The sequence below is a fragment of the Myxine glutinosa genome, chromosome 2 (genome assembly GCF_964187855.1).
Source record: "Myxine glutinosa chromosome 2, kmMyxGlut1.1, whole genome shotgun sequence".
Classification (NCBI taxonomy): domain Eukaryota; kingdom Metazoa; phylum Chordata; class Myxini; order Myxiniformes; family Myxinidae; genus Myxine; species Myxine glutinosa.
Window position 1 is genome coordinate 103,923,102 of NC_136262.1, and position 23,515 is coordinate 103,946,616.

At 44.3% G+C, this 23,515-nt stretch overlaps 1 protein-coding gene across 1 annotated transcript; it reads left to right on the forward strand.

Moving 5' to 3' along the window:
• Positions 1-1,209: 1,209 nt before the first annotated feature.
• LOC137422324 (uncharacterized) lies at positions 1,210-15,718 on the forward strand. Its single transcript, XM_068109075.2, has 3 exons — positions 1,210-1,725; positions 9,082-9,220; positions 15,546-15,718. The coding sequence occupies exons 1-3, from the start codon at positions 1,210-1,212 to the stop codon at positions 15,716-15,718; spliced, it is 828 nt and encodes a 275-aa protein (XP_067965176.2).
• Positions 15,719-23,515: the final 7,797 nt, after the last annotated feature.

The window sequence follows — 23,515 nt, forward strand, 5'->3', positions numbered from 1 at the left end:
CAAGCCGTTCGCTTTGGACCAAACCATTTCATGTAAATAGAGGGGGGGGGGGGGGGATTGTCACCGTACTCGCAAGCCGTTCGCTTTGGACCAAACCATTTCATGTAAATAGAGGGGGGGGATTGTCACCGTACTCGCAAGCCGTTCGCTTTGGCTTTGCGAATGGACCAAACCATTTCATGTAAATAGAGGGGGGGGATATAATTTTAGATATATATATAGTACGGGCATGCCCTAGTTATGCATGAAAGGACTTTGCATTAAATAGTTGTTGTATTTTATATAATGTGCAGCAATAATATAACACCGTTAACAACACCCATATGGTTTCGCTGGGAGCCCGCTACCACCAGGCTGATTGACAGGTATTGGCTCGCCCACCCCTCCTAGTCTTTCATTGTCCTACACAGGTATGCAGCTATGCTTCCTTTGTCGAATCCCTTAAAATTATCAAAATTTAAAGCAGTCAAGGGCCGTCCCTCTGTAAAATGCAGTTTATTTGCTTTTTAAAAAGTACTGAGCTTAAACCAGTTTTGAGTTAGGCTGTCTGAAAAGAAGAATAAGAAGAAGAATTACAAACGCGTTGTTTTGAGTTGGTCAGATTTGTAGCTCAGCAATGCTGTCCAAGAGTTTCTTCATGAGTGGCATTGGATGTGAAATCCTCTGCAGATGACTGGTAGGTATTTATAGGTTTATAGGTTTATCTTGCTATAATTTTTTTTGAAGAATTGTGTTGTGTTAAACCCATGGAATGTCCGTGCCATCCATATATATGTATATGGACATATATGTCTATATATATATATATTATATAATGTATGTACTATACTCACTCGACAACACAATAATGGCCGGTTGATGAAGCTTACTCAAGCTGGCTATAAGACAAGGCTGTGCGTATTATTTAAATCAGAACGTTCTCAAACGAGAGTTTTATGTCGGGTTATATCTTAGTTATACAAAAAGGGACAAATAAGCAATGCTTTCCACATTTCATAAAGCTCTTCAGATATTTGGCTTATCGTGATCTGCTTGGAAACCTATATTGGTTCAACTGTAATTTCATGTGAGTTGCGGGGGTGGCAGAGACTTAACCTGATTCGTGATTTCCTTGTAGGGTTAATAGAAGGACGTGCTGATCGTGATCCCTACAAACATTCAGCTTATGGCGGTGGGTGTCAAAATGAACCGGTCTGGTGTAAGCATTCAATGAAAGAAGTCGACTGGAAAAACGAAAGTTTTCTGATTAGTTTGAAAAAGAATGACGTGCAGAAGAATAACTCCACGAGACAGAACACCGGACGGGATAAGCCATCAAGAAAGAAAATTGGCTTTCACAACTTATCAAAATATGGTACCATTCATGTTGACCCAGTGCAAGAAGATAGCCTGGGAAAAGATGAGACAAAATGCATTGACACAACAAGCATAGGACGCAACCACTCAGTTAGCCCAACAAAGATTTCCGTCAACTGTATTGTTAGCACAGTAAGGGATGAGACCTGCTGTGATATCCCAGCAAAAGATGAGACCTTCTTGGATGACCTGGCAAGATCTGATTCCAAATTGGATGAGCTGGAAAGAGGTGACCGCAGATGTGATGACCTGGCAAAAGGTGATGCAAGATGGGACAACCCGGCCAGAGGCGAGGCCAGATGGGACGACCCCATCAGAGAGGTCGGCCAGTACGACATGATGAGATTTGAGCTCAAATGGGACGACCTGGTAAGATGTGTCTGAGTGTGATTGTGTAATAAATTGGCAATGCAGTACCATATATGTGCCATATTGCAATAGCAATAAACAGAATGGTCAAAAAATAACTGCCACATTCTAAATTCAAGTAAAATCCAAAGCAATGCTAAAAAATATTACATGCAGATTATAAAGAACTCCTGCAAGATTTACTAACATCGAGAAGTGGACAAATATCTACATTAAAAGGATCCTGGAACTATTTCAAATCTGGCTCAATAATAATTTAGGCTCAAAGAGACTTCAAAATAATTTACAGTGTTAGAAAATGTCCTTCTAGGTAATCTAGGAATACAATAATCTTGTCCAGTATGGCAAAAAAAAAATCGAAACCACCGGTGCACAAGCCTGACCTCATTCAGGACAACCCACAAGCATCCGTACGCCTAATAATATCGCAGTTGTGAATGTCTACAGTGCCTTCAGAAAGTTGTTACGGTTAGTTTACTTTTTCACATTTTGTTGTGTTACATCGTGAATTAAAAAAGGATTGAATTGAGATTGTTTGTCACTGATCTACACATAATACCCCATAATGTAAAAGTGGAATCTTTTATAGAATTTTAAAAAGATTAATTGAAAATTAAAAACTGAAATGTCTTGAGTCAGTAAGTATTCACCCCTTTGCTATGACACTCTAAATTGAGCTCAGGTGCATTCAATTTCCTTTTATCATCCTTGAGATGTCTACAACTTGATTGGAGTCTACCTGTGGTGAATTGAATTGATTGGACATGATTTAGAAATAAACACACATTTCTAATATGAGGTCCCACAGTTGACAGTGCATGTCAGAGCAGAAACTCCACCATGAAGTCCAAGGAACGGTCTATAGAACTCTGAGATGGAGCACAGTAAGCTCCATCATTAGGAAATGGAAAGAATATGGAACTACCCAGACTTTTTCTCGAGCTGACTGTCCGACGAAACTGAGCAACCAGGCAAGAAGGACCTTGGTCAGGGAGCTGACTAAGAACCCAATGACCACTCTGACAGAACTACAGAGATCCTTGGCTGAGATGGGAGAACCTGCGGGCAGGACACAACGGTCTCTGCAGCACTTCACAAATCTAGACTTTATGAGAGAGTGTCCAGACGGAAGCCACTCTTGAGAAAAAGGCACAAGACAACACGCCTGGGGTTTGCAAAAAGGTACAAAATTTGAGAGCAAGAGGAAAAATATTCTGTGGTCTGATGAGACGAAAATAGAACTCTTTGACCTGAATGCAAAGCCCTACAGTCGTGGCCAAAATTAATGGCACCCTTGCACTTTTTTCAAATAACTCACAATTTTCTCGAAAAAAAAGTTGAAATTGATGAAAGTATTTGGTCTGCACAATTTTTTATTTCACTGTTAATATTACAGAATCTTTGTTTTTAATTTAGAACATAATATATCCTTTTAAATCAGAAAATAAAAAGAAATGGCATTGACAAAATGATTGACACCCTAGACCTGGTATTTGGTAGCACCGCCTTTGGACAAAATAATGCAGTCAAGTGCTTCCTATAGCCATGAATGAGCTTCCTATACCTCTCTACTGGCAGTTTGGCCAACTCTTCTTGTGCAAACTGCTCCAGTTCTCCCAGATTTGAAGGGTGCCTTCTCCCAACTGCTGTTTTCAGATCTCCCCACAGGTGTTCAATGGGATTTAGATCTGGACTCATTGCTGGCTACTTCAGAACAGTTCATTGTTTTGTCTTGAACCATTCCTGGGTACTTTTTGAAGTGTGTTTGGGGTCATTGTTCTGCTGCAAGACCCATGACCTTCGACGGAGACCCAGCTTTGTGACGCTGGGTTCAACATTGAGCTCCAAAATGCCTTGGTAATCTCCTGATTTAATGATGCCATGCACACATTAAAGGCACCCAGTGCCAGAGGCAGCACAGCAACCCCAAAACATCACTGAACCTTCTCCATGTTTGACTGTAGAAAAGGTGTTCTTTTCTTTGAAGGTTTCATTTTGTTTTCTGTAAACATAGAGATGATGTGCTTGACCAAAAAGCTCTAATTTGGTCTCATCTGTCCACAGAATATTTTCCCAGAAGGATTTTGGCTTGTTGAAGTGTGTTTTGGAAAATTCCAGTCAGGCTTTCTCAGCAGTGGGGTCCTCCTGGGTCTCCTACCATAGAACCCCCTTTCATTGAGTTGGTGATGGATTTTGTGAGTTGAAACTGTCGTACCTTGTGTCTGAAGGTCAGCTTGAATCTGATTGGCAGTTGATCGAGGTGCGTTCTCCACCATTAAAACAATCCTTTGCTGCAATCTTCAATCAAGTTTTCTCTTACGGCCACGTCCACGTCCACTCGTCCAGGGAGGTTCGCTGCAGTGCCATGGACCTTAAAATTCCTGATAACATTGCCTACGGTGGACACAGGAACATCAAGGTATCTGGAGATGGATTTGTAGCCTTGAGATTGTCCATGCATGGCCACAATCTTGTGTCTGACCTCCTCAGACAATTCTCTGGTTTTCTTTCTTTTCTCCGTGCTCATAGCAGTACAAACAGTGACACAAAACAGCAGAATGACTCCTTTTCTCTCTTCAAACTGGTTGAATGAGTGATTTTTATATTGCAGTCACCTGCAACTCACCACAGGTGAGTTCAATTCCAAAGTAAAGGACAATCACCTGCTTGAAATCTAATTATTTCTTACAACTTCTAAAAGGTGGCAATAATATTGTCTGGGCCATTTTAGGATTTCTGTGTGCAATAAGCTAACATTTAGTAATTTTTCCAGCTTTTTTTGTTTTTTTTTGTTCCACTGCATACCAAAGAAATACAAATGTGGTTATTAAAAAGATTTTTTTATTTCAACAATTTTCTGCAAGAAATGGTGCATTATTTGAAAAAGTGCAAGGGTGCCAATATGTTTGGCCACCACTGCACATAGATATATATATATATATAGTTTTTTGTTTTTTTTAGGTAATTAAAAACTCCTGAAGTCCACACCTGACAAATATCTCATTTGCTTTTCAGCAAATCTGTGCAAAGCAGGGCCATGCAGTGTGGGGTATCATCATATATCGTTGAAGGGGGTGGAGTCAGGAGGTTCCCCATGTAAACGCCCCTCAAAATAATTTACTCCATGATGACGTCATTGGCATCCAGATGGGGAAAAATATAGTTGAACAAGTCAGAAAAAAACATTTTTTTTAAAAAGGCATGCAGAGATGGAATCTTCAAAAAGCAAACAAACAAGGTTGGAATGAATGACAGCACAATACAACAACAACAACAACAGGCATTTTAAGGCCATTTTCCCTGCTAGAGTGGGGGGTTAGCCTTACGGGCCCCATGACAATCTTCTCCATTTTGCCCTATTTTCTATATCTCCCCTTGTTAACCCCCTTGCCCGCATTTCTTCTTCCACCACCTTTAGCCAAGTCTTTCTCGGTCTTCCCCGTCCTCTACTTCCTTCTACAATCATTTCCATCACTATTCTCAACCAGTCACTTTCATCCTTCCTCAACACATCACCAAACCATCTGAACCTGTTCCTCTTCACAGCATCTATCACAGGCTCTATTCCCATCGTCTTTCGCAATTCATCATTTGTCTTCCTCTCTCTCAACGATACTCCGCACATCCACCGAACCATTCGCATTTCCACCCTTTCCAGCCTTCGTTGCTGCTCTACATTCATTACCCATATCTCGATCCCATAAATCATAACACTTCTCACACATGCAGCATACACCTTTCCCTTCAGCTTCAATGACACTCCACTCCTCGTCAGCACGCCACTCAGTTCCCGAAACTTCTTCCATGCACATCTCACTCAAGCAACCGTTGCTGAGTCTGATCCACCTTCTCCATTCAGCATGTCTCCTAGGTAGCAAAATGTTTTCACACCTTCCAGCTTCACGCCGTCTCCAAGATCCAACTCAACATTTCCTCCATTTGCAGCTCCCTCTGTGCACACCTTACACTTGAATGTAGCTGCCACACTGGTTAGTGGTTAATGACCCTCTCAGACCACTACATTTTTGATGAACCCACTCAGCGCACATTTGTACATTGAATGGAGTTCACTCCGACGCCCTTCCTGCACATCCTCTACTTCCTGTGTGTGTGAAGAAGAAACACATGTGAAGCACATGGCCACTTCCCAGTTCTTTCCACCTCACTACATGCTTTACCACTTGCCATCACCTTCGTCTTTCCGATAATCACCTTCAGATCTTTTGCCTCCATACATTCCTTCCGCTTGTTCAACTTCTCCTTCAGTCCATCCATACTTTCTGCAATCAACACCAGATCATCTGCATACAACAACTCCCATGGTAAACCCTCCTTTATGTTCTGAGCCAGCACCTCCATCACAGCCACAAATAGTAGTGGACTTACTACCGACCCCTGATGCACTCCCACCTTCACCTCAAACTCACCACTGTTCCCGTCCTTCGTCCTTACAGCTGTGCGCTCTCTCGTACATTACCATCACTACTCTGATCAACCATTCCTCCACTCCTAACTTCCTCAATGCCCATGTTACTACTTCACACGGAACCCTATCGAATGCTTTCTCCAGATCAACAAACCCAAGAAACAACTTCTTTCTCTTCTCCATGTACTTCTACAACTGCCTTACAATAAAAAGTGCGTCTGTCGTTCCTCTTCCTGGCATAAATCCAAACTTCACTTTCTTCCTTATCCTCTTCTCCAACACCCTTTCCAATACCTTCATCCATGCTTTAATAACTTTATCGCTCTATACGAGCCACAGTCCAGAGGGTCACCTTTCCCCTTGTATAGAGGGACGATGGTACTCAGTTCCAAATCCACTGGAATGCGGCCTTCTTTCACCAACAGATTACAGATCTCTGTCATTCTCTTCACACCCCAACTTACCGCTGCCTTCAACATATCTCCCACAACTCCCGTCGGCCCTCCCACTTTTCTAGTCTTCATTGCTTTTATCGCTTCGTCAACTTCCTTCTCAGTTATCTTCTCTGCTGGTCCTAAAACTGGGTTACTCTCTATGTTGCCATCCCATTCATTCTCTGCATTCAACAGCATTTCCATATATCTCTTCCATCTTCATTTAATTCCATCTGGGTCCACAACGATTTGTCCCACTTCATCCTTCAAGCAACTCACCCCCATCACATCACACCTCTCTTTTGCTATCTGCTTTGCAATCCTGAATACCGCTCTCTGACCCTCTTCCGAATCCAAGCGTTCTCTGAACATCTTCCTATGTGCCTCCTGTGCCTTTGCGACCTCTGCTTCTGCAGCCTTCTTGGCTGCCTTATAACTTTCATGCTCTGCCTCTTCTGGTCCCGTACCCTTTGCCTTCTGCCACTCCTAGAACTTCTTCCTCTTCTCCTCAATCCTCTTTCCAACTTCATCATCCCACCACCATGATTCCGAGTGCCTCAGTGGTCCTTTTGTCCATCCACATACCACACCAACGGCTCCCAACAGACTATCTTTCATTGACATCCAACCACTTTCAAGCTCAACCACATCATCCTCTGCCATACTCAACCTCTCTTTTAATGCCTCCCTTACTGTCACCTCTTTCAACCTCCACACCTTCATTCTCGGTTGGTACTTCACCTGCCGAGCTCTCCTTGCACCTTTCACTCATTTGTCGCAGACAACCAAATGGTGCTGTGAAACAGCCTCCTCCCCCGGGATCACCTTTGTGTCCCGGAGGTGCCCCCTATCTCGCCTATGCACCATCAGGTAGTCAACAGTTGTCGTCGACCCACCTAACGTGTATGTAACAAGCTTATTATCCGCTTTCTGGAACTGAGTATTGCAAATCAACAAACCACCTCCATCAGCAAACTCCAAAATGCTTTCACCTTCTCCATTCCTCACACCATATCTGTAACCCCCATTAACTCCCTCAAAACCGTCTATACTCCTTCCCACATGTCCATTTAGGTCTCCTGCTACCACAACAACTTCCTCATCTTTCACGTTTTCCATCAGCTTCTCTATTGCACACCAGAACTTGTCCTTCTCTTCATCGCTCCAACCGACCTGCAGAGATGATGTTCATCAAGAGCTTTCCAATCATCATTTTCACCATCATCAACCTTTCACTCACTTTTGTCACACTCACCACACTGACTTCAAACTCCTCAGAAAACACGACACCAACACCGTGCACGCCTTCCGGGCACCCTTGCCACACAAACTTGTATTTCTGTCCCTGCTTACCCTCACACCACTTCTCTTCCATCTCGTCTCCTGCACACAACACGTCCACTCTTCTTCTCACCAATACTTCTACCACTTCTCCTGATCTCCCTGTCATTGTCCCAAACCTCAGAAACCGATTTCCACATGGGGCATCAGACGTTTCGTCGTGTAAAATGGAGTGACTTCCACCCTTGCTTCGACCGGGTTCCCCACCTTGATTTTTGACGAGAGGGGGTGAGGACCCCCATTGGGTACTTCGGGCTGTACCCTGCCCATATGTAATTGTAATTTTCATGGTTCCCTTTTTGAGGCAATGTTTCATGGACGGATGCCCTTCCTGATGCCAACCCTGTTAGTCACCTCTTGCGACACGCAAGGATATGGTGTACCTATTCTAAACCGGGGTACATACCGGGAAATGACAGCACAATGAACCACCTTTAGAGGCCATTTTCCTCTGCAGAGCAGGGGTTGGCCTTTTTCGGGCACCATGGTCCCCTTTTTGAAGTAATGTTTTACGGCCGGATGCCCTTCCTGCCGCCAACCCTGTTAGTCACCTCTTGCGACACAGGGAATTACCAGTGAACTGGTACTCAATTTGCCGAACTCGGAAGGCTGACAGGCTGAGTCAACTCCCCTGGCGTTAATTCAGTGATTGACCGTGATTCGAACCCAGGATCCTAGGATCCCAAGCCAGCAACCTAACCGCTAAGCCAACACCAGGCTACAAATGACAGCACAATAAACACCACAATCCTTTTCGAGATTGCCATCACATATTTTGTGTCATTCCAACTTTGTCATTCCTTCTTTGTAATCCCTTCCTACCTTCCTTGTTTGGGGATTCCATCCCTACATGTTTATTTTATTTTAATTTATTTATCCTGACTTGCATTCACTATGATTATTGGGTTATGTGTTTGTGGTAAATAAAATACTCATTTGTCATAGTTTGCTAGAATTTGAGATCCTTTTTAACTACATGCAATACATTTTCTGCACCATTGTAATATTGCAAAGTAGAAGTGAAGTCTAATACAAACCGACTGTCAATCAGCAACAGTAATTAAAGATTGTAATTTTCTAAAATCCAATTAGCATTACTTGTCATTGAGAAACCGGTTGTTTTTTATGCTTCCCTTTTTCTTTCACCACCTACAGCCCGATAATGCTCTCGGGAAAAATAGTGATGTGCCCGATCGTGACAGCCCAGATTTCCTGAATACGCAGCCCTTGGGAGAGACCCGTGATGTACCGGTTGAAGATTGGGACCAGGAGATTTCTGAAGCGCATCCTCACAGTAAATATAACACTAAATTTGTTTTTTATCGTTGGATTGTTCACCGTAAACGTCTCTCTTGTGCTGCTTTGAAACAAGTGAGTGCAGGAAGACACAGGAAATCCGATCTAAGGGTAAAAATATTTTTGAAGTGGGGATATACGAAATAAGATTTTGGTAAGGACTAGGAAGGCCTCATTTGCTCTGCATTAAATCATACATGATGAGTTTTCAAAGTGGGGATTGCAAACGTGAATTATTTGTACTGCATGACATAGAGTTTTGGTTGTTATGCTACGTAGTTTTCTCTTTTATGAGATGGATATGTAAAGCCCAGAGCCTGGGAATGAGCACAATTGATGCCATTTCAGTGGAGAACCAAAGTGGTGCTCTGTGTTGACGGATGCTTTGCCATATTTGAGTCGAGACCCTTAAAATTTGCAGGTCATTTCTGGTAGGCCCTGTTTAGTGTGCACGTTTAGTGTGCACGCCAGTTGATGTCTCCATTACGAGTTACTGTTAGCCTCACCTTCATCGTCCTCAAAAAAAGTACGGACCAATGATTGTTTGTCATAATTCCACACCACACATTAACGTGTTGAGGGTGCAGTGCATGCTGGTACACAATCGGTGGATTTTCTGAAGCCCACACCCGACAGTTGTGTTTATTCATGAAACCGTTCAAATATAAATCATCTTCGTCACTTATTACCACGTGAGAAATTGGACCTTCATCTTCAGTCACAAGTTCCAGCAGTTGTATCAAAAACGACATGCGTGTTTCAGAATCAGTTGGAAGGATTTCTTGCACAAGCTGTACTCTGGTTAGATCTTTTCTGAAAATATGTCTTCGAGGTTTCAAGAATTCCAGGTTCCATCGAACGTCTCTTGGTCTATTTTTGTGGGCTTCTCAAAGCATTACCACGTGCACGCTGAAATGTTTCCTTGTGTTCTTCTAGAGTCTAGACCATGGTCTACTTGATCGTGGTTTTATCAGTTGCATTTCCATATTCCTGAAATCTTAAAACACACCTACGGATGACGTGTTCAGAAGGAGCAGCATTAATAATGCTAAGTTCTCGACGGTACGCTCTTTGAGCTGCAATGACGGAGCACTCGTTCTTCAAGAAAAGTTCGACAATAAGTGAATGCTGTTGGATTGTCCACCTGTTCATCATTAAAATTCCAACCTTGAATTAAAAAAAACAATTTGAATTTCATTAAGGCTTTAGAAAATATGACAATATGAAATCCCAACACTTCTTCTGGAATTGATAGGGAGGGTTAGAGGGCTGAGAGAGCGGAGGGAGCTAGAGCAGAGGTGGTTAACTTCTGTATAACCGTTTAGGAGGAGATAGACAGACGGATGGACAGACAGATAGAGCTGATTACAATATCACAGTTGTTGTTGGTTTTTATGGCATAGCCCATAGGGCAAAGCTATCTAGAACAGTGTTTGTCCGTCCATATGTATGTATGTATTGTTATGTCGTGTGGGGTAGTGGGATATATAGATTTAGGTAGATATGCATAGGTAGGTGCTCCAATGTCGTGAGGAAAAAGAACCATCTCGATGTACAGTAAGTCAGGGACCTGTCTAGCCCGGTTTGTCAGAGTACGCTGCATATCTGTGTCCCCGCCACGAGGGGGCGGGGCTTGGTAACTAGAATTAGGGAATAAGGAAAAGATTCCATTGTGTGTCGTCCCCTCTGTGATCATTCCAGTGTCCCTTATGGCAACACATCACATAAATTAGTTAGGCCCAATAGCACACCACATTAATTAAATCCCCCCTCACAATGACTGACCAGAAGAACAAACAGCAAGCGACCATGCACTTGGGCTGACAACACTGGCAGGGCAGCAAACATCGAACAGGCAGGCTGAGAGATACACCCAAGAAGGCTCGTGACTGGCTAAGGGGGGGAGGGGCGAGCAACAACCAGATCACCGATTGGAGTGTAGGGAAGATGAAGGACGTGCCACATGATGACGTAACACCAAAGGCGCGAGACGCTCAGCCAATCACTGAGGGAGGTGCGAAAAGTCACAAGGAAACGACGCACTGGTTGGAGGGGAAGAGAGCTGACGTCACGGGACAGGCAATAAAACCGACATTTCCTTCTTCTCGTTTTGGTTTCCTTCCTGCTGTTTCCCCCCCCCCCCCCCCCCTCCCTTCTGCCCTTGCCTTTCTCTTGGTGAGACCCATCTCTCTCGTTCTTGGACCTCCTGCCTGCCCCGAGTTTCCTTTGTGATCCGCAAATTGCCTGTGTTACGACGGACGTTGGGGAAACGTTTGAGCGCCGTCGATTCTCCTCCTTGGCGTTCACGGGCGAGCGAGGCTTGCCACTGAGCGGGCGAGACTGGCGCGAGCGAGGCGCTCAGTGAGGCCGAACGGAGCGCGAACATCGGAGCCTGGATGGCCGAACGATTCCTGACTGCCAGACAGAGATAAGCCAACACAAACGCTCACACAACGGTTTCTTTATTTATCCTTCCCATCTGTGTGCAGTCGGTCTGTATGGGGACGTCCCGATTTAGGACATTTTTTTACCGGCGCATTCTTGTTATTGGCATCCGTGGCAATAAAGCCTTGTTCTTTTGTATATTCTAAATCCCGTGTTCGTATGAGTTGAATCACTTTTCAGGTGGAAGACGCTGACGCGCACGGACCGTGAGGTAAATCTCGCCGCTTCTTCTTCCTCTTTCCTTCTTCCTCCTGCGCGTGTATTGCAAATCCGCAATTGATTGTCACCTCATTAAGCTCAATTGCCACTCCCCCTTAACTGAGGGGGAGTCACGCGACAGTATGTATGTCCCCTCAAACATATACCAATCAGAGCCGAGGATCTGGTCACATGACAGAGTGATGTCATTACGTCTGATGTCATTACGGCGATACGTGGGCTGACTCTCCACACTCCGGCATTTTGATTCCAATTTCGTCCAGGCCGAACATATCATCGAACCTGTCATATTTCACAATCGCCATGCTCCACCTTTACATTTTTCATTCAGTGTGAAACACAAACAACCCGATTGTTAAAATGACCATCAAATATCGAAAGCATTGGTGTTACAGCTCTTCCATAAAAATGGTACGTATAGGCCTTAGGCTTCATGCCTCACCTTCGGACCGCTTCGGACAAATTAAGCCCAGGTTTCTTAATACAGTAGTGTATCGTTTCAGTAGTATCGTTTTCATAATAGTAATAATAATATAGTAAATATGACCATAAAACTTTAATCCCAATGTCGTGAATACAATGTTAATGGATTGAAGCGGTGTATGGTTCATTATTTAATGATAAGCAGTGTACGAAACTAACAACCGCGGATGTTAGGAATTCGCCTCGGATTTTTGATGGCATGTTATTAACCCAATCCTTGTGAGGTATATAAATTACAGTAGATCTTTCCTCAGTTCTTTATGTGAAAATTACCTCACCGATGTTGGGATTCCTCCAAATTTCTTTGTTTAATGTTATAAGCAGCATTAGTGACTGTTTAAAAAGCTAATCATGTGCGTTTGTGGTTTATAATATTTAAAAAGCCCGGCTACACAGCTGTTAGACTTTCGGTCTTGTTTTTAAAGCGTGAGGATAACCAGTGGAATGTGTTAATGCTGTTTGTGGATATGCCACAGGCATAATGGGACAAATGGCCTCCCTTGTGTCTAAGATTCATTGTATTTTCCTTATCTTTGTTAGGCAAGCATTAGTTGTACACCGCCCCTTTCCTATGCCATCTCCAGGCGCTACATGACGCGCGCTGAAAGGGAGTACTCAGTTTTCACTCCGGTTTCTTTCTTGTTTGTTTGTTTTCTGTTTGTTTGTTTGTTTGTCCAGGCCATATCTCAGCCATCCTTTGAGTTAGGAAGCTGAACTTTCGGCACAGTAGTGCGCAAGTGCTTTGGCAAAAACGGTATGTTTTTGATTTTTGATTAATCAATTAATTGATTGATTACTTAGTTATTATCGATTAATTAAGTACTTATTTATTTCCCTTCTTATCTGGGCATTATCTCAGGCACCATTTGAGCTAGGAAGCTGATATTTGGACATGACAATGACCAAGTGATTTGGCTGTAAAGGCTTTTTTGATTTATTAATCAATAAATCAAAAATATCCTTCATAACCATAAATGATGTATTGATGAATCAAATTTTTTTTTTTGATTCATGACTTCTTTAGTTAATTTTCAAAAAGTTACAGCTTCCGATGAAATACTGGTGGTTGAGGTATGCTATTAGCCAATTGATTAAGAAATTATTTTACGATCATTATTTATTGATTTTAATTATGCAATTAATCAATCAATTATTGTGCACCTCTCCCTCCCAATACCGTCTGTGCTGCATGGCGGTATTGCCGGGCGCCTAAGGTGCAATCTAAGGTGTTCATCACAATCATCAATCAATCACAATCATCTTCATTGCCTCAGGCAATGTCACGCTGGATGATGTTATTTATTTATTTTGCATGGGGGTGATGTACTTTGAATGTATCTATACTTGTTTGACTTTCTTATTCAAGTCGTAATACTCTGCCGCCACCACCAGGTGGTTTGTGAACCCGATGTCGTCAGGTGTTTTAGGGGGTTGAGTAAAAGGAAGGCTTGTGGTCCAGATGACATTAAGTCTGGTATTCTGAAAGACTTCTGTTTAGAACTTCGTAATGTTTTTACTCGATTGTTTCAGTTACTTTTAACTACTCATACTGTTCCTATTTGTTGGAAAAAGTCCATCATTATTCCCATGCCAAAAAAGGTTCACCCAAAGCAGCTCAATGATTATAGACCTGTTGCCCTTACCTCCATCTTGTGTAAATGTATGGAGAAATTGATGGTGACGTGTATAACATCAGATGTAACTCCTAAATTGGATCCTTTACAATTTGCATACAAAGCAAGACGAGGTGTTGAAGATGCCTGGCTCAGTGTACTTCATCTAATCACAAGTCACCTTGACCACAATGGAACCTATGTTCGTGTGTTATTTATTGATTTCTCGTCAGCCTTGAACACTATGCAACCATTTACCTGAAAGTGTTGAGTGACCTGTGCCTGAACCCCCATATCATACTCTGGGTGGAAAGTTTTTACGAGACCGTCCTCAGCAGGTGAGGGTGAATGGTAGTTTATCAAAGTTATCAATCTTGAATACTGGTGCTCCACAAGGCGGTGTATTGTCACCTCTACTGTTCCGTTTGTACACCAATGGATGTGTGGCTCTTAAATAAGTTTGTAACTTTATTAAGTACGCAGACGATACCGCCATTGTTGGCTGTCTTTCCGATCAATCAGCCTTTGTATAGTACCTCGATGAGATTGACACATTGAACAAGTGGTGTGGGGACTTTTGTCTTACTCTGAATATGTGCAAAACTAGACAGGTGATTTTGGGCTTTCGGAAAGGTCACAATCATGGGCCTGTAACCATAAATGGTGATAAGGTGGAAATTGTTAGCAAATTTAAATACCTGGGCACCATTATTGACAACAAGCATTATTGATAACAAGATTGATAACAAGCATTATTGATAACAAGTTAACTTTTGATGGAAATACTGATGCTGTGTACAAGAAATCAATTTTTTCTTTTTCTTTTTTTTGTATACTGAATCGAGGCTCGTGAAAGAGCTAACATTTACTTCACAAACAAATCAACCAGACAAACAAAATATATAAAAAGAGGGAGTGGAAGACAAGATGGGGAGAGAAGGGGAAGCACACAAACACAACATTTGAGAGCAGGGAGATGCAAAGATTGTATCTTCTCAGGAACTTGAATTCATTTGCTGTGAGCTCATGTGTGATGCGGATGTTGACCAATTCCTTACTGATCAGTGTTTTGTCATTTAATTTGATTTCCTGGTACAGTTATCTTAATGTGTGGAATAAGTCACGATTGAGAAAGGTCATTACACTGGCATTTAAAGTAGGTGGGCCTTCAACCAGTATGGAGCTTCTATACTTGCGGGCACTGAAAAGGAAGGCGGGGTGCAGGTGTGTACTGATGAAAGTCATTTCTTGAACGGACTTTTTGAAATACTGCCATCAAGGAGACGAGACGCTTTCGTGTTAGGACGAAGAAGAACATTTTCAAAAAGTCATTTGTACCATGTGCAATTCAAATGCTAAATTCAAATTCTTAGCCATTTTGCTGTTTAGTCCATCTTCCATATTTTATATATTTTTATTTTGTTTTCTTATTCCCTTTGTGTTTTATGTTTTTATGATGGTTAACTTATGGTATCACCAAAGAATAATTTCCCGGAATATGGGATAATAAAGATTATTATTATTATTATTATTCACTTTCTTTTCATGGTTTGTGTTTTGCAGTGGACGATATCATCGATAATTCGCTCCAAGCAGCTGTGAATCGTCATCGTCTAAACATTTGCAGTATATTATATTGTCCAGGCACATATCATGTTAAGCCATTGCCCTTAGTTTCAGAATTAGCATTTGTTGTTGCAGGCCAGTTTGATGATGCTGATGAGAAAGATTGCTGACAAAGCTTTTGTGACTCTTCTGTCGGTGCAGCTGCTTTTCAAGTTTTGGTGTTCACCTTCACAGGTTGCTTTATCGCCTGCAACATGGTTTGCCTGTAAAGCACTTGTTCCCCGAAATGCAATTTGAGTCACGCGATGGTTTACTTTCCTGGTCATTTTGTTTCTTCCACATGTGAGTTACAAGTTTAATGTGTTATTGATATTTATCAACTCGATAACAGTGTTATTTTTTGAGTGTTTGCTTGGGCTGCCTGGTGTGAATAAATAAAAAATATATAAAAAAACTAAATATACTGTACAAAGTATTGTGAAATTCCAATATCATCATATTTCTTAAGAGCAAGTATATCGCGGCATATTTCTTAACAGCCAATTAAAAAAATTAAGGAGCAATTGAAGCAGTGGTATGTTGCCTTATACACTGCCCAGGTTTAATTCTTGGTTCGATTGAAAAGATTATAATTTGCCATAGGTTTGGATTTTTGCACCATACGTTTGAACATTTTGTGTTCCGCTCCCCTTATTTTGTGTTTTATGTGTCGGTTGACTTTTTGTGTGATTAATGTTTGCTCTTTCACAAGCCTCGATGTTGTATACCCAAAAAAATAAAAATTTGAAGGAACTTTTTCTGTATACTTGTTTTCTCTCCAAGGAGTTTTATTTATTTTTTTTTGTTTTTTGGATACAAGATCGAGGCTCGTGAAAGAGCTAACATTAATCACACAAAAAGTCAAACCGACACAAACCGACACATAAAACACAAAATAAGGGGAGCGGTAGACAAGATGGGGAGAGAGGAGGAAGGACACAAACACAACATTTGAGAACAGGGACATCGAGAGAACTGTGGGGGGGAGGGGGATTGGGGGGAGGTGGGAGAGGTATAAAACATATGGACACTGCAAGAACTTCCAGGAAAGAAGTTGGAATTTCGAACAAAGTGTATCTGGGGTGAATTAGCGGGGGTAGAAAAGATCAAGGTTTTGGATGGGGGAAGATAAGAGATGGTGGTGAACAGCTGTTTTAAAGACCTGGAGGGAGGAGTGGGATTGAAGGGAGTGGGGGAGTTTGTTCCAGAGGCGGGAGAAAAGGGGAATGAAAGAGTGAAGGTAGGCAGAGAGCCTAGATTTTGGCAGTTTAACCATAAGAGGGTTGCTGGCAGATCTTGTGCGACCTGTAGGAATATTTGGGGGACAGAGCACAGAGAGAGCTGGGGGAGCAAGGCCGGAGAGGAGTCGGTAGAAGACAGAAAGACCACCTACCTGCCTGCGGTGAGTGAGTGAAAGACCCTCGGGGTTAGCTTCATTGCAAGAGATTCCAATGATTCTGAAAGCTTTGGCTTCAACAGCGTGAAGCCGAGCAAGGTGTGAGGCAGGAGCACCAGCCCAGAGGGGGGAACAGTATTCCATTGAGCTGCCGATGAAAGCCTTGTATGTGGTGAGGAGCTCAGGTGTGCCAAGGAAGGACTTCGCACGACGGAGGATGCGCAGTCGGCGACTGGCTTTGGAGGCCCGCTTGGAAATGTGGTTTTCCCAAGAAAGATCATGGCAGATAGTGAGACCCAAAAGCTTGAGCGACAGAACTTCTTGGAGAGGATTGTTGAGAAAGTAGATGGGAGGGTTTTCCATTCGGTCTTTTCAGAGAGACATAGTAAGAGTGTGAGATTTGTCAGGATTGAAAGACATGTTACACTTGTTTGACCAGTCTGTGATTTTGTCCAGGTCTGCAGAGAGTGAGGAGGCTGAAGGCTGCCGATCTGGGGGATGAGGAATGGAGCGGCAGAGAGTGAAGTCATCAGCAAAGAGATAGAGAGGATTTTCCAGAGAGTCGGAGAGATCATTGATGAAGACCAGAAAAAGCACAGGGCCCAGAACACTACCTTGGGGAACTTCAGCCAGAAGAGGAAGGGGAGATGAGAGAAATCCATTCAGGGCCACACATTGACTACGACCAGAGAGGAAGTCCGCAAGCCAAGCATGGAGATTTAAGTGTTTCGGGTGGGACATACAGGCAGCAATATCCCAGCTATTACATATATTCTCCAAATATTTGGAGAATGACTGGTCACAGTCATTTATGACTTCCGGGTTCGGTTGCGAGAGGACGCTGGCGTTGCATATTCGCCGCTTCTCCGACTGGATGGATGTACAGGGTCTGCTTCTACTTTTCTGACCTGACATCTCACAGCTGTCCTGCCTTTTCACACCCGCACGTGCCGCGTGTTCTCCGGCTGGATAACGGAATCTGCTTTTGATGGTACGGAATACGGAATCGAAAGGCCCGCTCCCGTTGTTTGTGGCCGTGGCCTTGTTTGCCGGTGGCCTTGTGGTCTTGGTGGCCTTGTGGCCTTGTTTGCCGCTGTGGTCTTGATTAGCGGCTGCAGTCGTTTGCCGCTGCGTTTGCCGCTGCGTTTGCCGCTTTGCCTCCTCGACCTTGGCCTCGTACTCGTCCCTTCGCTCCTGCCTGGCATGGCTCTGAAGTACTCCGCCGCAAGGCTTCTTCTGCTCAATACCCGCTCCACCCCATCATGCATCTCTGCCATCAAATCAAATGGACTCCTCCGACGACCCAGGTACATTCACCGTGGCTCCGGTCGCAAGTTTGTTTATTTGCAATCAGGTCACTCCATCCCCGTCCTCTGGTCGGCTCAGCGCACTCTCACTCTTCGTCCCAGCGCACCTGGTCACAGCAACCCACACGATCGCACCTCTTGCCTACGAACCCTGGCTAAATCACCTGAATTCATCCCTGCTGTTCAAAACAACATCAAGCTCACCCTGTTCAACACCCGGTCCCTCAACAATAAATGCCTCATCCTGAACGAATACATCCTGGATAACAAACTGGACTTTCTCTGTCTCACCGAAACCTGGCAACAACCTCTGGACTACTACACACTCAACCTCACCACACCCAATGGATATTCCTACGTCAATAAACCACGCTCGGAGGGCCGAGGTGGTGGAATTGCCGTTATCCACCGTCAAGACATCAAGACCAACCTCATCTCCATCTCATCTGCTCCATCATTTGAACACCTGGCTTTAAAACTCTCTGGTCACACGCAGTCAGTCATGGCTGTCGTCTACCGCCCTCCCAAACCACACCCATCATTCCTGTCTGACTTCTCCTACTTTCTGACCCAGCTATGTTCCCTCTCCCCCTCAATCCTCCTCCTTGGTGATTTCAATATCCACATGGACTCCACTGACTCCACAATAACCACTGACTTCACTGATTTACTCACCTGCTTTAACCTCACTCAACATGTCGACTTTCCTACCCATATCCGTGGTCACATTTTGGACCTTGTCTGCTCCACTGGATTAAATTTGCACCATCTCTATGGCTCCGACCTCACCCTCTCTGACCACTTAGCCATCACTCTGACCATCAACATCCCCGCCCCAACACCAAGGCATTATCGCACAATCAACTTCCGTAAGCTAAACGCTCTTTCACCTACCTCATTCTCATCCACCCTCTCTGAAAAAATGTCCACTTCTCCCTTCATTGACCTCCACACCCCTTCCGACCTCACTGACTACTACAACCACACTCTCTCCTCCTGCCTTGACCAGCTTGCGCCTGTAAAAACCAAAACAGTTTCTTTCACCCATTCTGCTCCCTGGTTTACCCCTGAACTCCACCTGATGAAAACTCGTGCTCGCCAACTTGAAAGACTCCGCAATAAAACGGGTCTCACAGTTCACTCCCAAGCCTACAAGGACCACATACAACACTACAAAGATGCCCTCTCCCGCGCCCGCTCTGCCTACTACTCTCAAATTATCCACTCTGGCTCCGGAAACCCAAAAGCACTCTTCTCGACAATAAACAAACTCCTCCGCCCCCTGAACACCACCACCCAGTCATTCACAGTAGACAACTGCATCTCCTTCCTCTCTTTCTTCCAACGCAAAATTGACAACATCTACAACAGCTTGACCACCGCCGCACCCGCTCTCCCTCCAACCACCTGCCCCCCCTTGTCCTGCCATCCCCTGTCTCGGTTCTCCCCAATCTCTCCTACTGACCTCTCTGAACTCCTCATAGGAATGAAAACTGCCACCTGCACTCTTGACCCCATCCCCTCCAGCTTTGTCAAAGCCTCCCTCCCTGCTCTCTCTCCACTTATCATTGCAACAATAAACTCCTCCCTGTCTACAGGCATCGTCCCACCTTCCCTCAAAATTGCTGCTGTTACCCCCATTCTAAAAAAACCTGGTCTAAACCCTGACACCCTAAACAACTTCAGACCCATCTCCAACCTACCCTTTCTGTCAAAAGTTTTGGAACGCGCTGTAGCCACTCAACTCAAACATCATCTCTCTGCCAATAACTTGTATGAAACATTCCAATCCGGATTCCGCTCCAACCACAGTACTGAAACTGCTCTCCTCAAAATCACCAACGACCTTCTCCTCTGTGACGCTGGCAACCTCAACATTCTCGTCCTCCTCGACCTCAGCGCTGCCTTTGACACCATCGATCACACTATCCTCCTCACCCGACTTGAATCCACCTTTAACGTCACCGGCACTGCCCTCTCTTGGATTAAATCATACCTCTCTGACAGATGCCAGTTCATCTCCATCAATAACTGCAAATCCCCCACTGCTCCCCTCCCCCAAGGTGTCCCCCAAGGTTCAGTTCTTGGCCCCCTCCTCTTCATCCTTTACCTGTCCCCGCTCGGTCACTTAATCCGCCGTCATGGTCTCCAATTCCACTGCTTCGCCGATGACATCCAGCTTTTCATCTCCACCAAGTCCGTCTCCACCGACACCCACTCTATCCTGACAAACTGCATCACTGAAATAAAATCCTGGCTTCAAATCAACTTCCTCAAGCTTAACTGTGATAAATCTGAAATAATCATCATTGGCCCAAAAACGCTCACAAAATCCACCCATAACTTTGCCCTCAACATCGACGGTATCCCAGTATCCACCTCCCCTCACATCCGGAATCTTGGCGTCATCTTTGACCAAACCCTTTCCTTCGACAAATACACTAAACAGATCACAAAGTCAGCCTTCTTTCACCTGAAAAACATTGCCCGTCTCCGCTCATCCCTCTCCTCCACGGCTGCAGAAACCCTCATCCACGCCTTCATCACCTCCCGTCTGGACTACTGCAATAGCCTCCTCTATGGTTCACCCTCAAAAATCACCAATAAACTCCAATACATTCAGAACTCCGCTGCCCGTCTACTCACTCATTCCCGGACCCGTGACCACATCACCCCCGTCCTTTACAAGCTTCACTGGCTCCCCATCCCCCAGAGAATCCAGTACAAAATCCTCCTCTTGACATACAAAGCCCTCCATAACCTGGCCCCATCCTACCTGGCTGACCTCCTCTCCAGACACACTCCCACCCGCAACCTCCGCTCTGCTGGTACCAACCTCCTGACCCCCTCCATCCGGACCAAATTCAGATCCTGGGGGGACAGGGCCTTCTCCATCGCTGCTCCCACCCTCTGGAACTCACTACCTCACACCATCAGAGACTCCTCCTCACTCACCACATTCAAAACATCACTAAAGACCCACCTGTTCAACGCTGCATTCAACATTCAACCCACAGCATTTAACCCCTGACTATCTCTTCTCCTTCTCCCTCCTTTTGCTTTAAATATTTCCCTATTGATTCTTGTCTTGTCTTTTTGATTCTTGTCTTATATATATGCCGTATATCGCTGCTGTTTGTTTTCTTGATTCTTGTCTTTTTGCAATTGTTGTTTTCATGTATTGTTATGCATTATGTTTTCCACTCTGTCAAAGCGCCTTTGGGCTTCTGGAAAAGCGCTATACAAAATAAATGAATTATTATTATTATTATTAAATAATAATAGGCAAAAAGTGCGTGGTTAACCAAAATAAACTTCCTCCCCGCTGCCTTTCACCCGCTGCAACCATTCCCAATGGACCGGGGACCCCGCTCACTCTGGAGCTTGGTATTTCTATTTCCGTGTCACGGTTGTTGAAGTCGGTAATCAACTGAAATCTGCTGCAGTGATCTACTTCGATCTACATCGACTGAAATCTGCTATGTGATCCACCACAGACTACAATGTAATAAAAACACCTGCTCCCTTATGGGAGCGGCAAGGGAGTGTTTCTTTTTTAAATGAATTATATTCTCTATCAAAATTTCACAATTAAATTTCATTCAATTCTTTTATCGCGAATAGCACTCCCAAATTTCAAATTGCAAACGAGTGGACAGGTGCTGCCTGCTCGCTGCAGCGCGACGAGGCTAGGAGTGAGCGGACGCGTGGTGAGGCCGAGCCTGCGTGAACGAGCGTATTTTCCCGCCAAGGCCTCAGACGATTCTTGAGACAATCGTCAAATGTACCTGTCCTTACATTTTGTCACGCCACCTGTGATATAATCCTGTTATTGACTTCTTGCTGCGAAAGACAATCAGTGACATGGTTCTTTCAACAAAGACATCACCGAAGGGTAAAAGAAACTCACCAGATTGATATACTGAGTTCAGAAAGTAAACCCAAGTCAAGAACAAAAAAATGTTCCATATTAAATGCCAATTTAATTACAGTTTAGTAAAGTTTTTAGTAATTGCCAATTTATGAAATTAGGACCTGCACTGTTAATAAATTTTATTGCGTGACAGTCAGTCAAATGTACCGTTCATTACCGTCTTATTGAGGAGAAAGTGTCATGGACAGACAAGTTTTTTCTCAAATCAACATGTTGTTATGGTAATTAATAGTTGACTTGAATAGTTGACCAGCGTCCTTAAACGTATTTTTAACTCGAAGGTCACAAGAAACTCATTTTGCAATAAATGTTCGTTTCCCATAAATCGTACACTTTCAAAAATCCAATCTCACCCCTCCCCTCCAAATCTTCCCCATAACCCCTCCCCTCCAAATCTTCCCCATCACCCCTCCCCTCCAAATCTTCCCCATCACCCATCCCTTTCAAATCTCCCCCCTTGCCCCCTCCCTCCTAAACTACCCCCTCACCCCTCCCCGCCAAGACGCCCCCTCGCCCCTCCCCTCCTAGACTCCTGCCTCACCCCTCCCCTCCAAATCTCCCCCATATCCCATCCCTTTCAAATCCCTCCCCTTGTCCCTTCCCTCCCAAACTCCCCCCTCACCCCTCCCCTTCAAATCTCCCCACCCTCATTGCTTCTCAATTTCCCCCCGCTCACTCCCCCTCCTCAAAGCGTCCTCCCCGCTTCTTCCCCCTTCAAACTCTCACCTCCATCTCCCCCAACCTTCTGCCTCGCTCTTCCCCCTCCTCAAATAACACCTCATTGTGGCTCACCCAATCACCATCAAACCTTTTGTCCGCCCCATCCTTCCCTTTCTCCAAGCTATTCTGAAATCTCTGACACACCTTCAACAGCTCTCCCTACCTCTTCCACCTCTTCCACATCTTACCCTACCCCTCCTCCCCCCTGTTCTGTATCTGATGCTCCCCCTTCCTCTTCATTAACGGTATGGACCTCAAACATCCGGGGCCTTCGTTCAAACTTAACTGATCTCTCCATACAGGTTGCTTCTGTCAAACCAGACGTGATCTGCTTAACAGAAACTTTCCTCCTTTATGATGTCTCTGATTCCATAGTATCTCTCCCGGGCTACTCCCTCCTCCGGTATGATAGACCTGAGCCTCGTCCTGGAGGCGGGGTTGCTATCTTTATCAAAAACTCTCTTCCTCACTCGCCCTGCACTGCACTCTCTCCACCTCACCCCCAGGAATACCTCTGGCTACGGCTTCCCCTTCGCTCCCACCTCTTGTTCATATGTGTGTTGTACCGTCC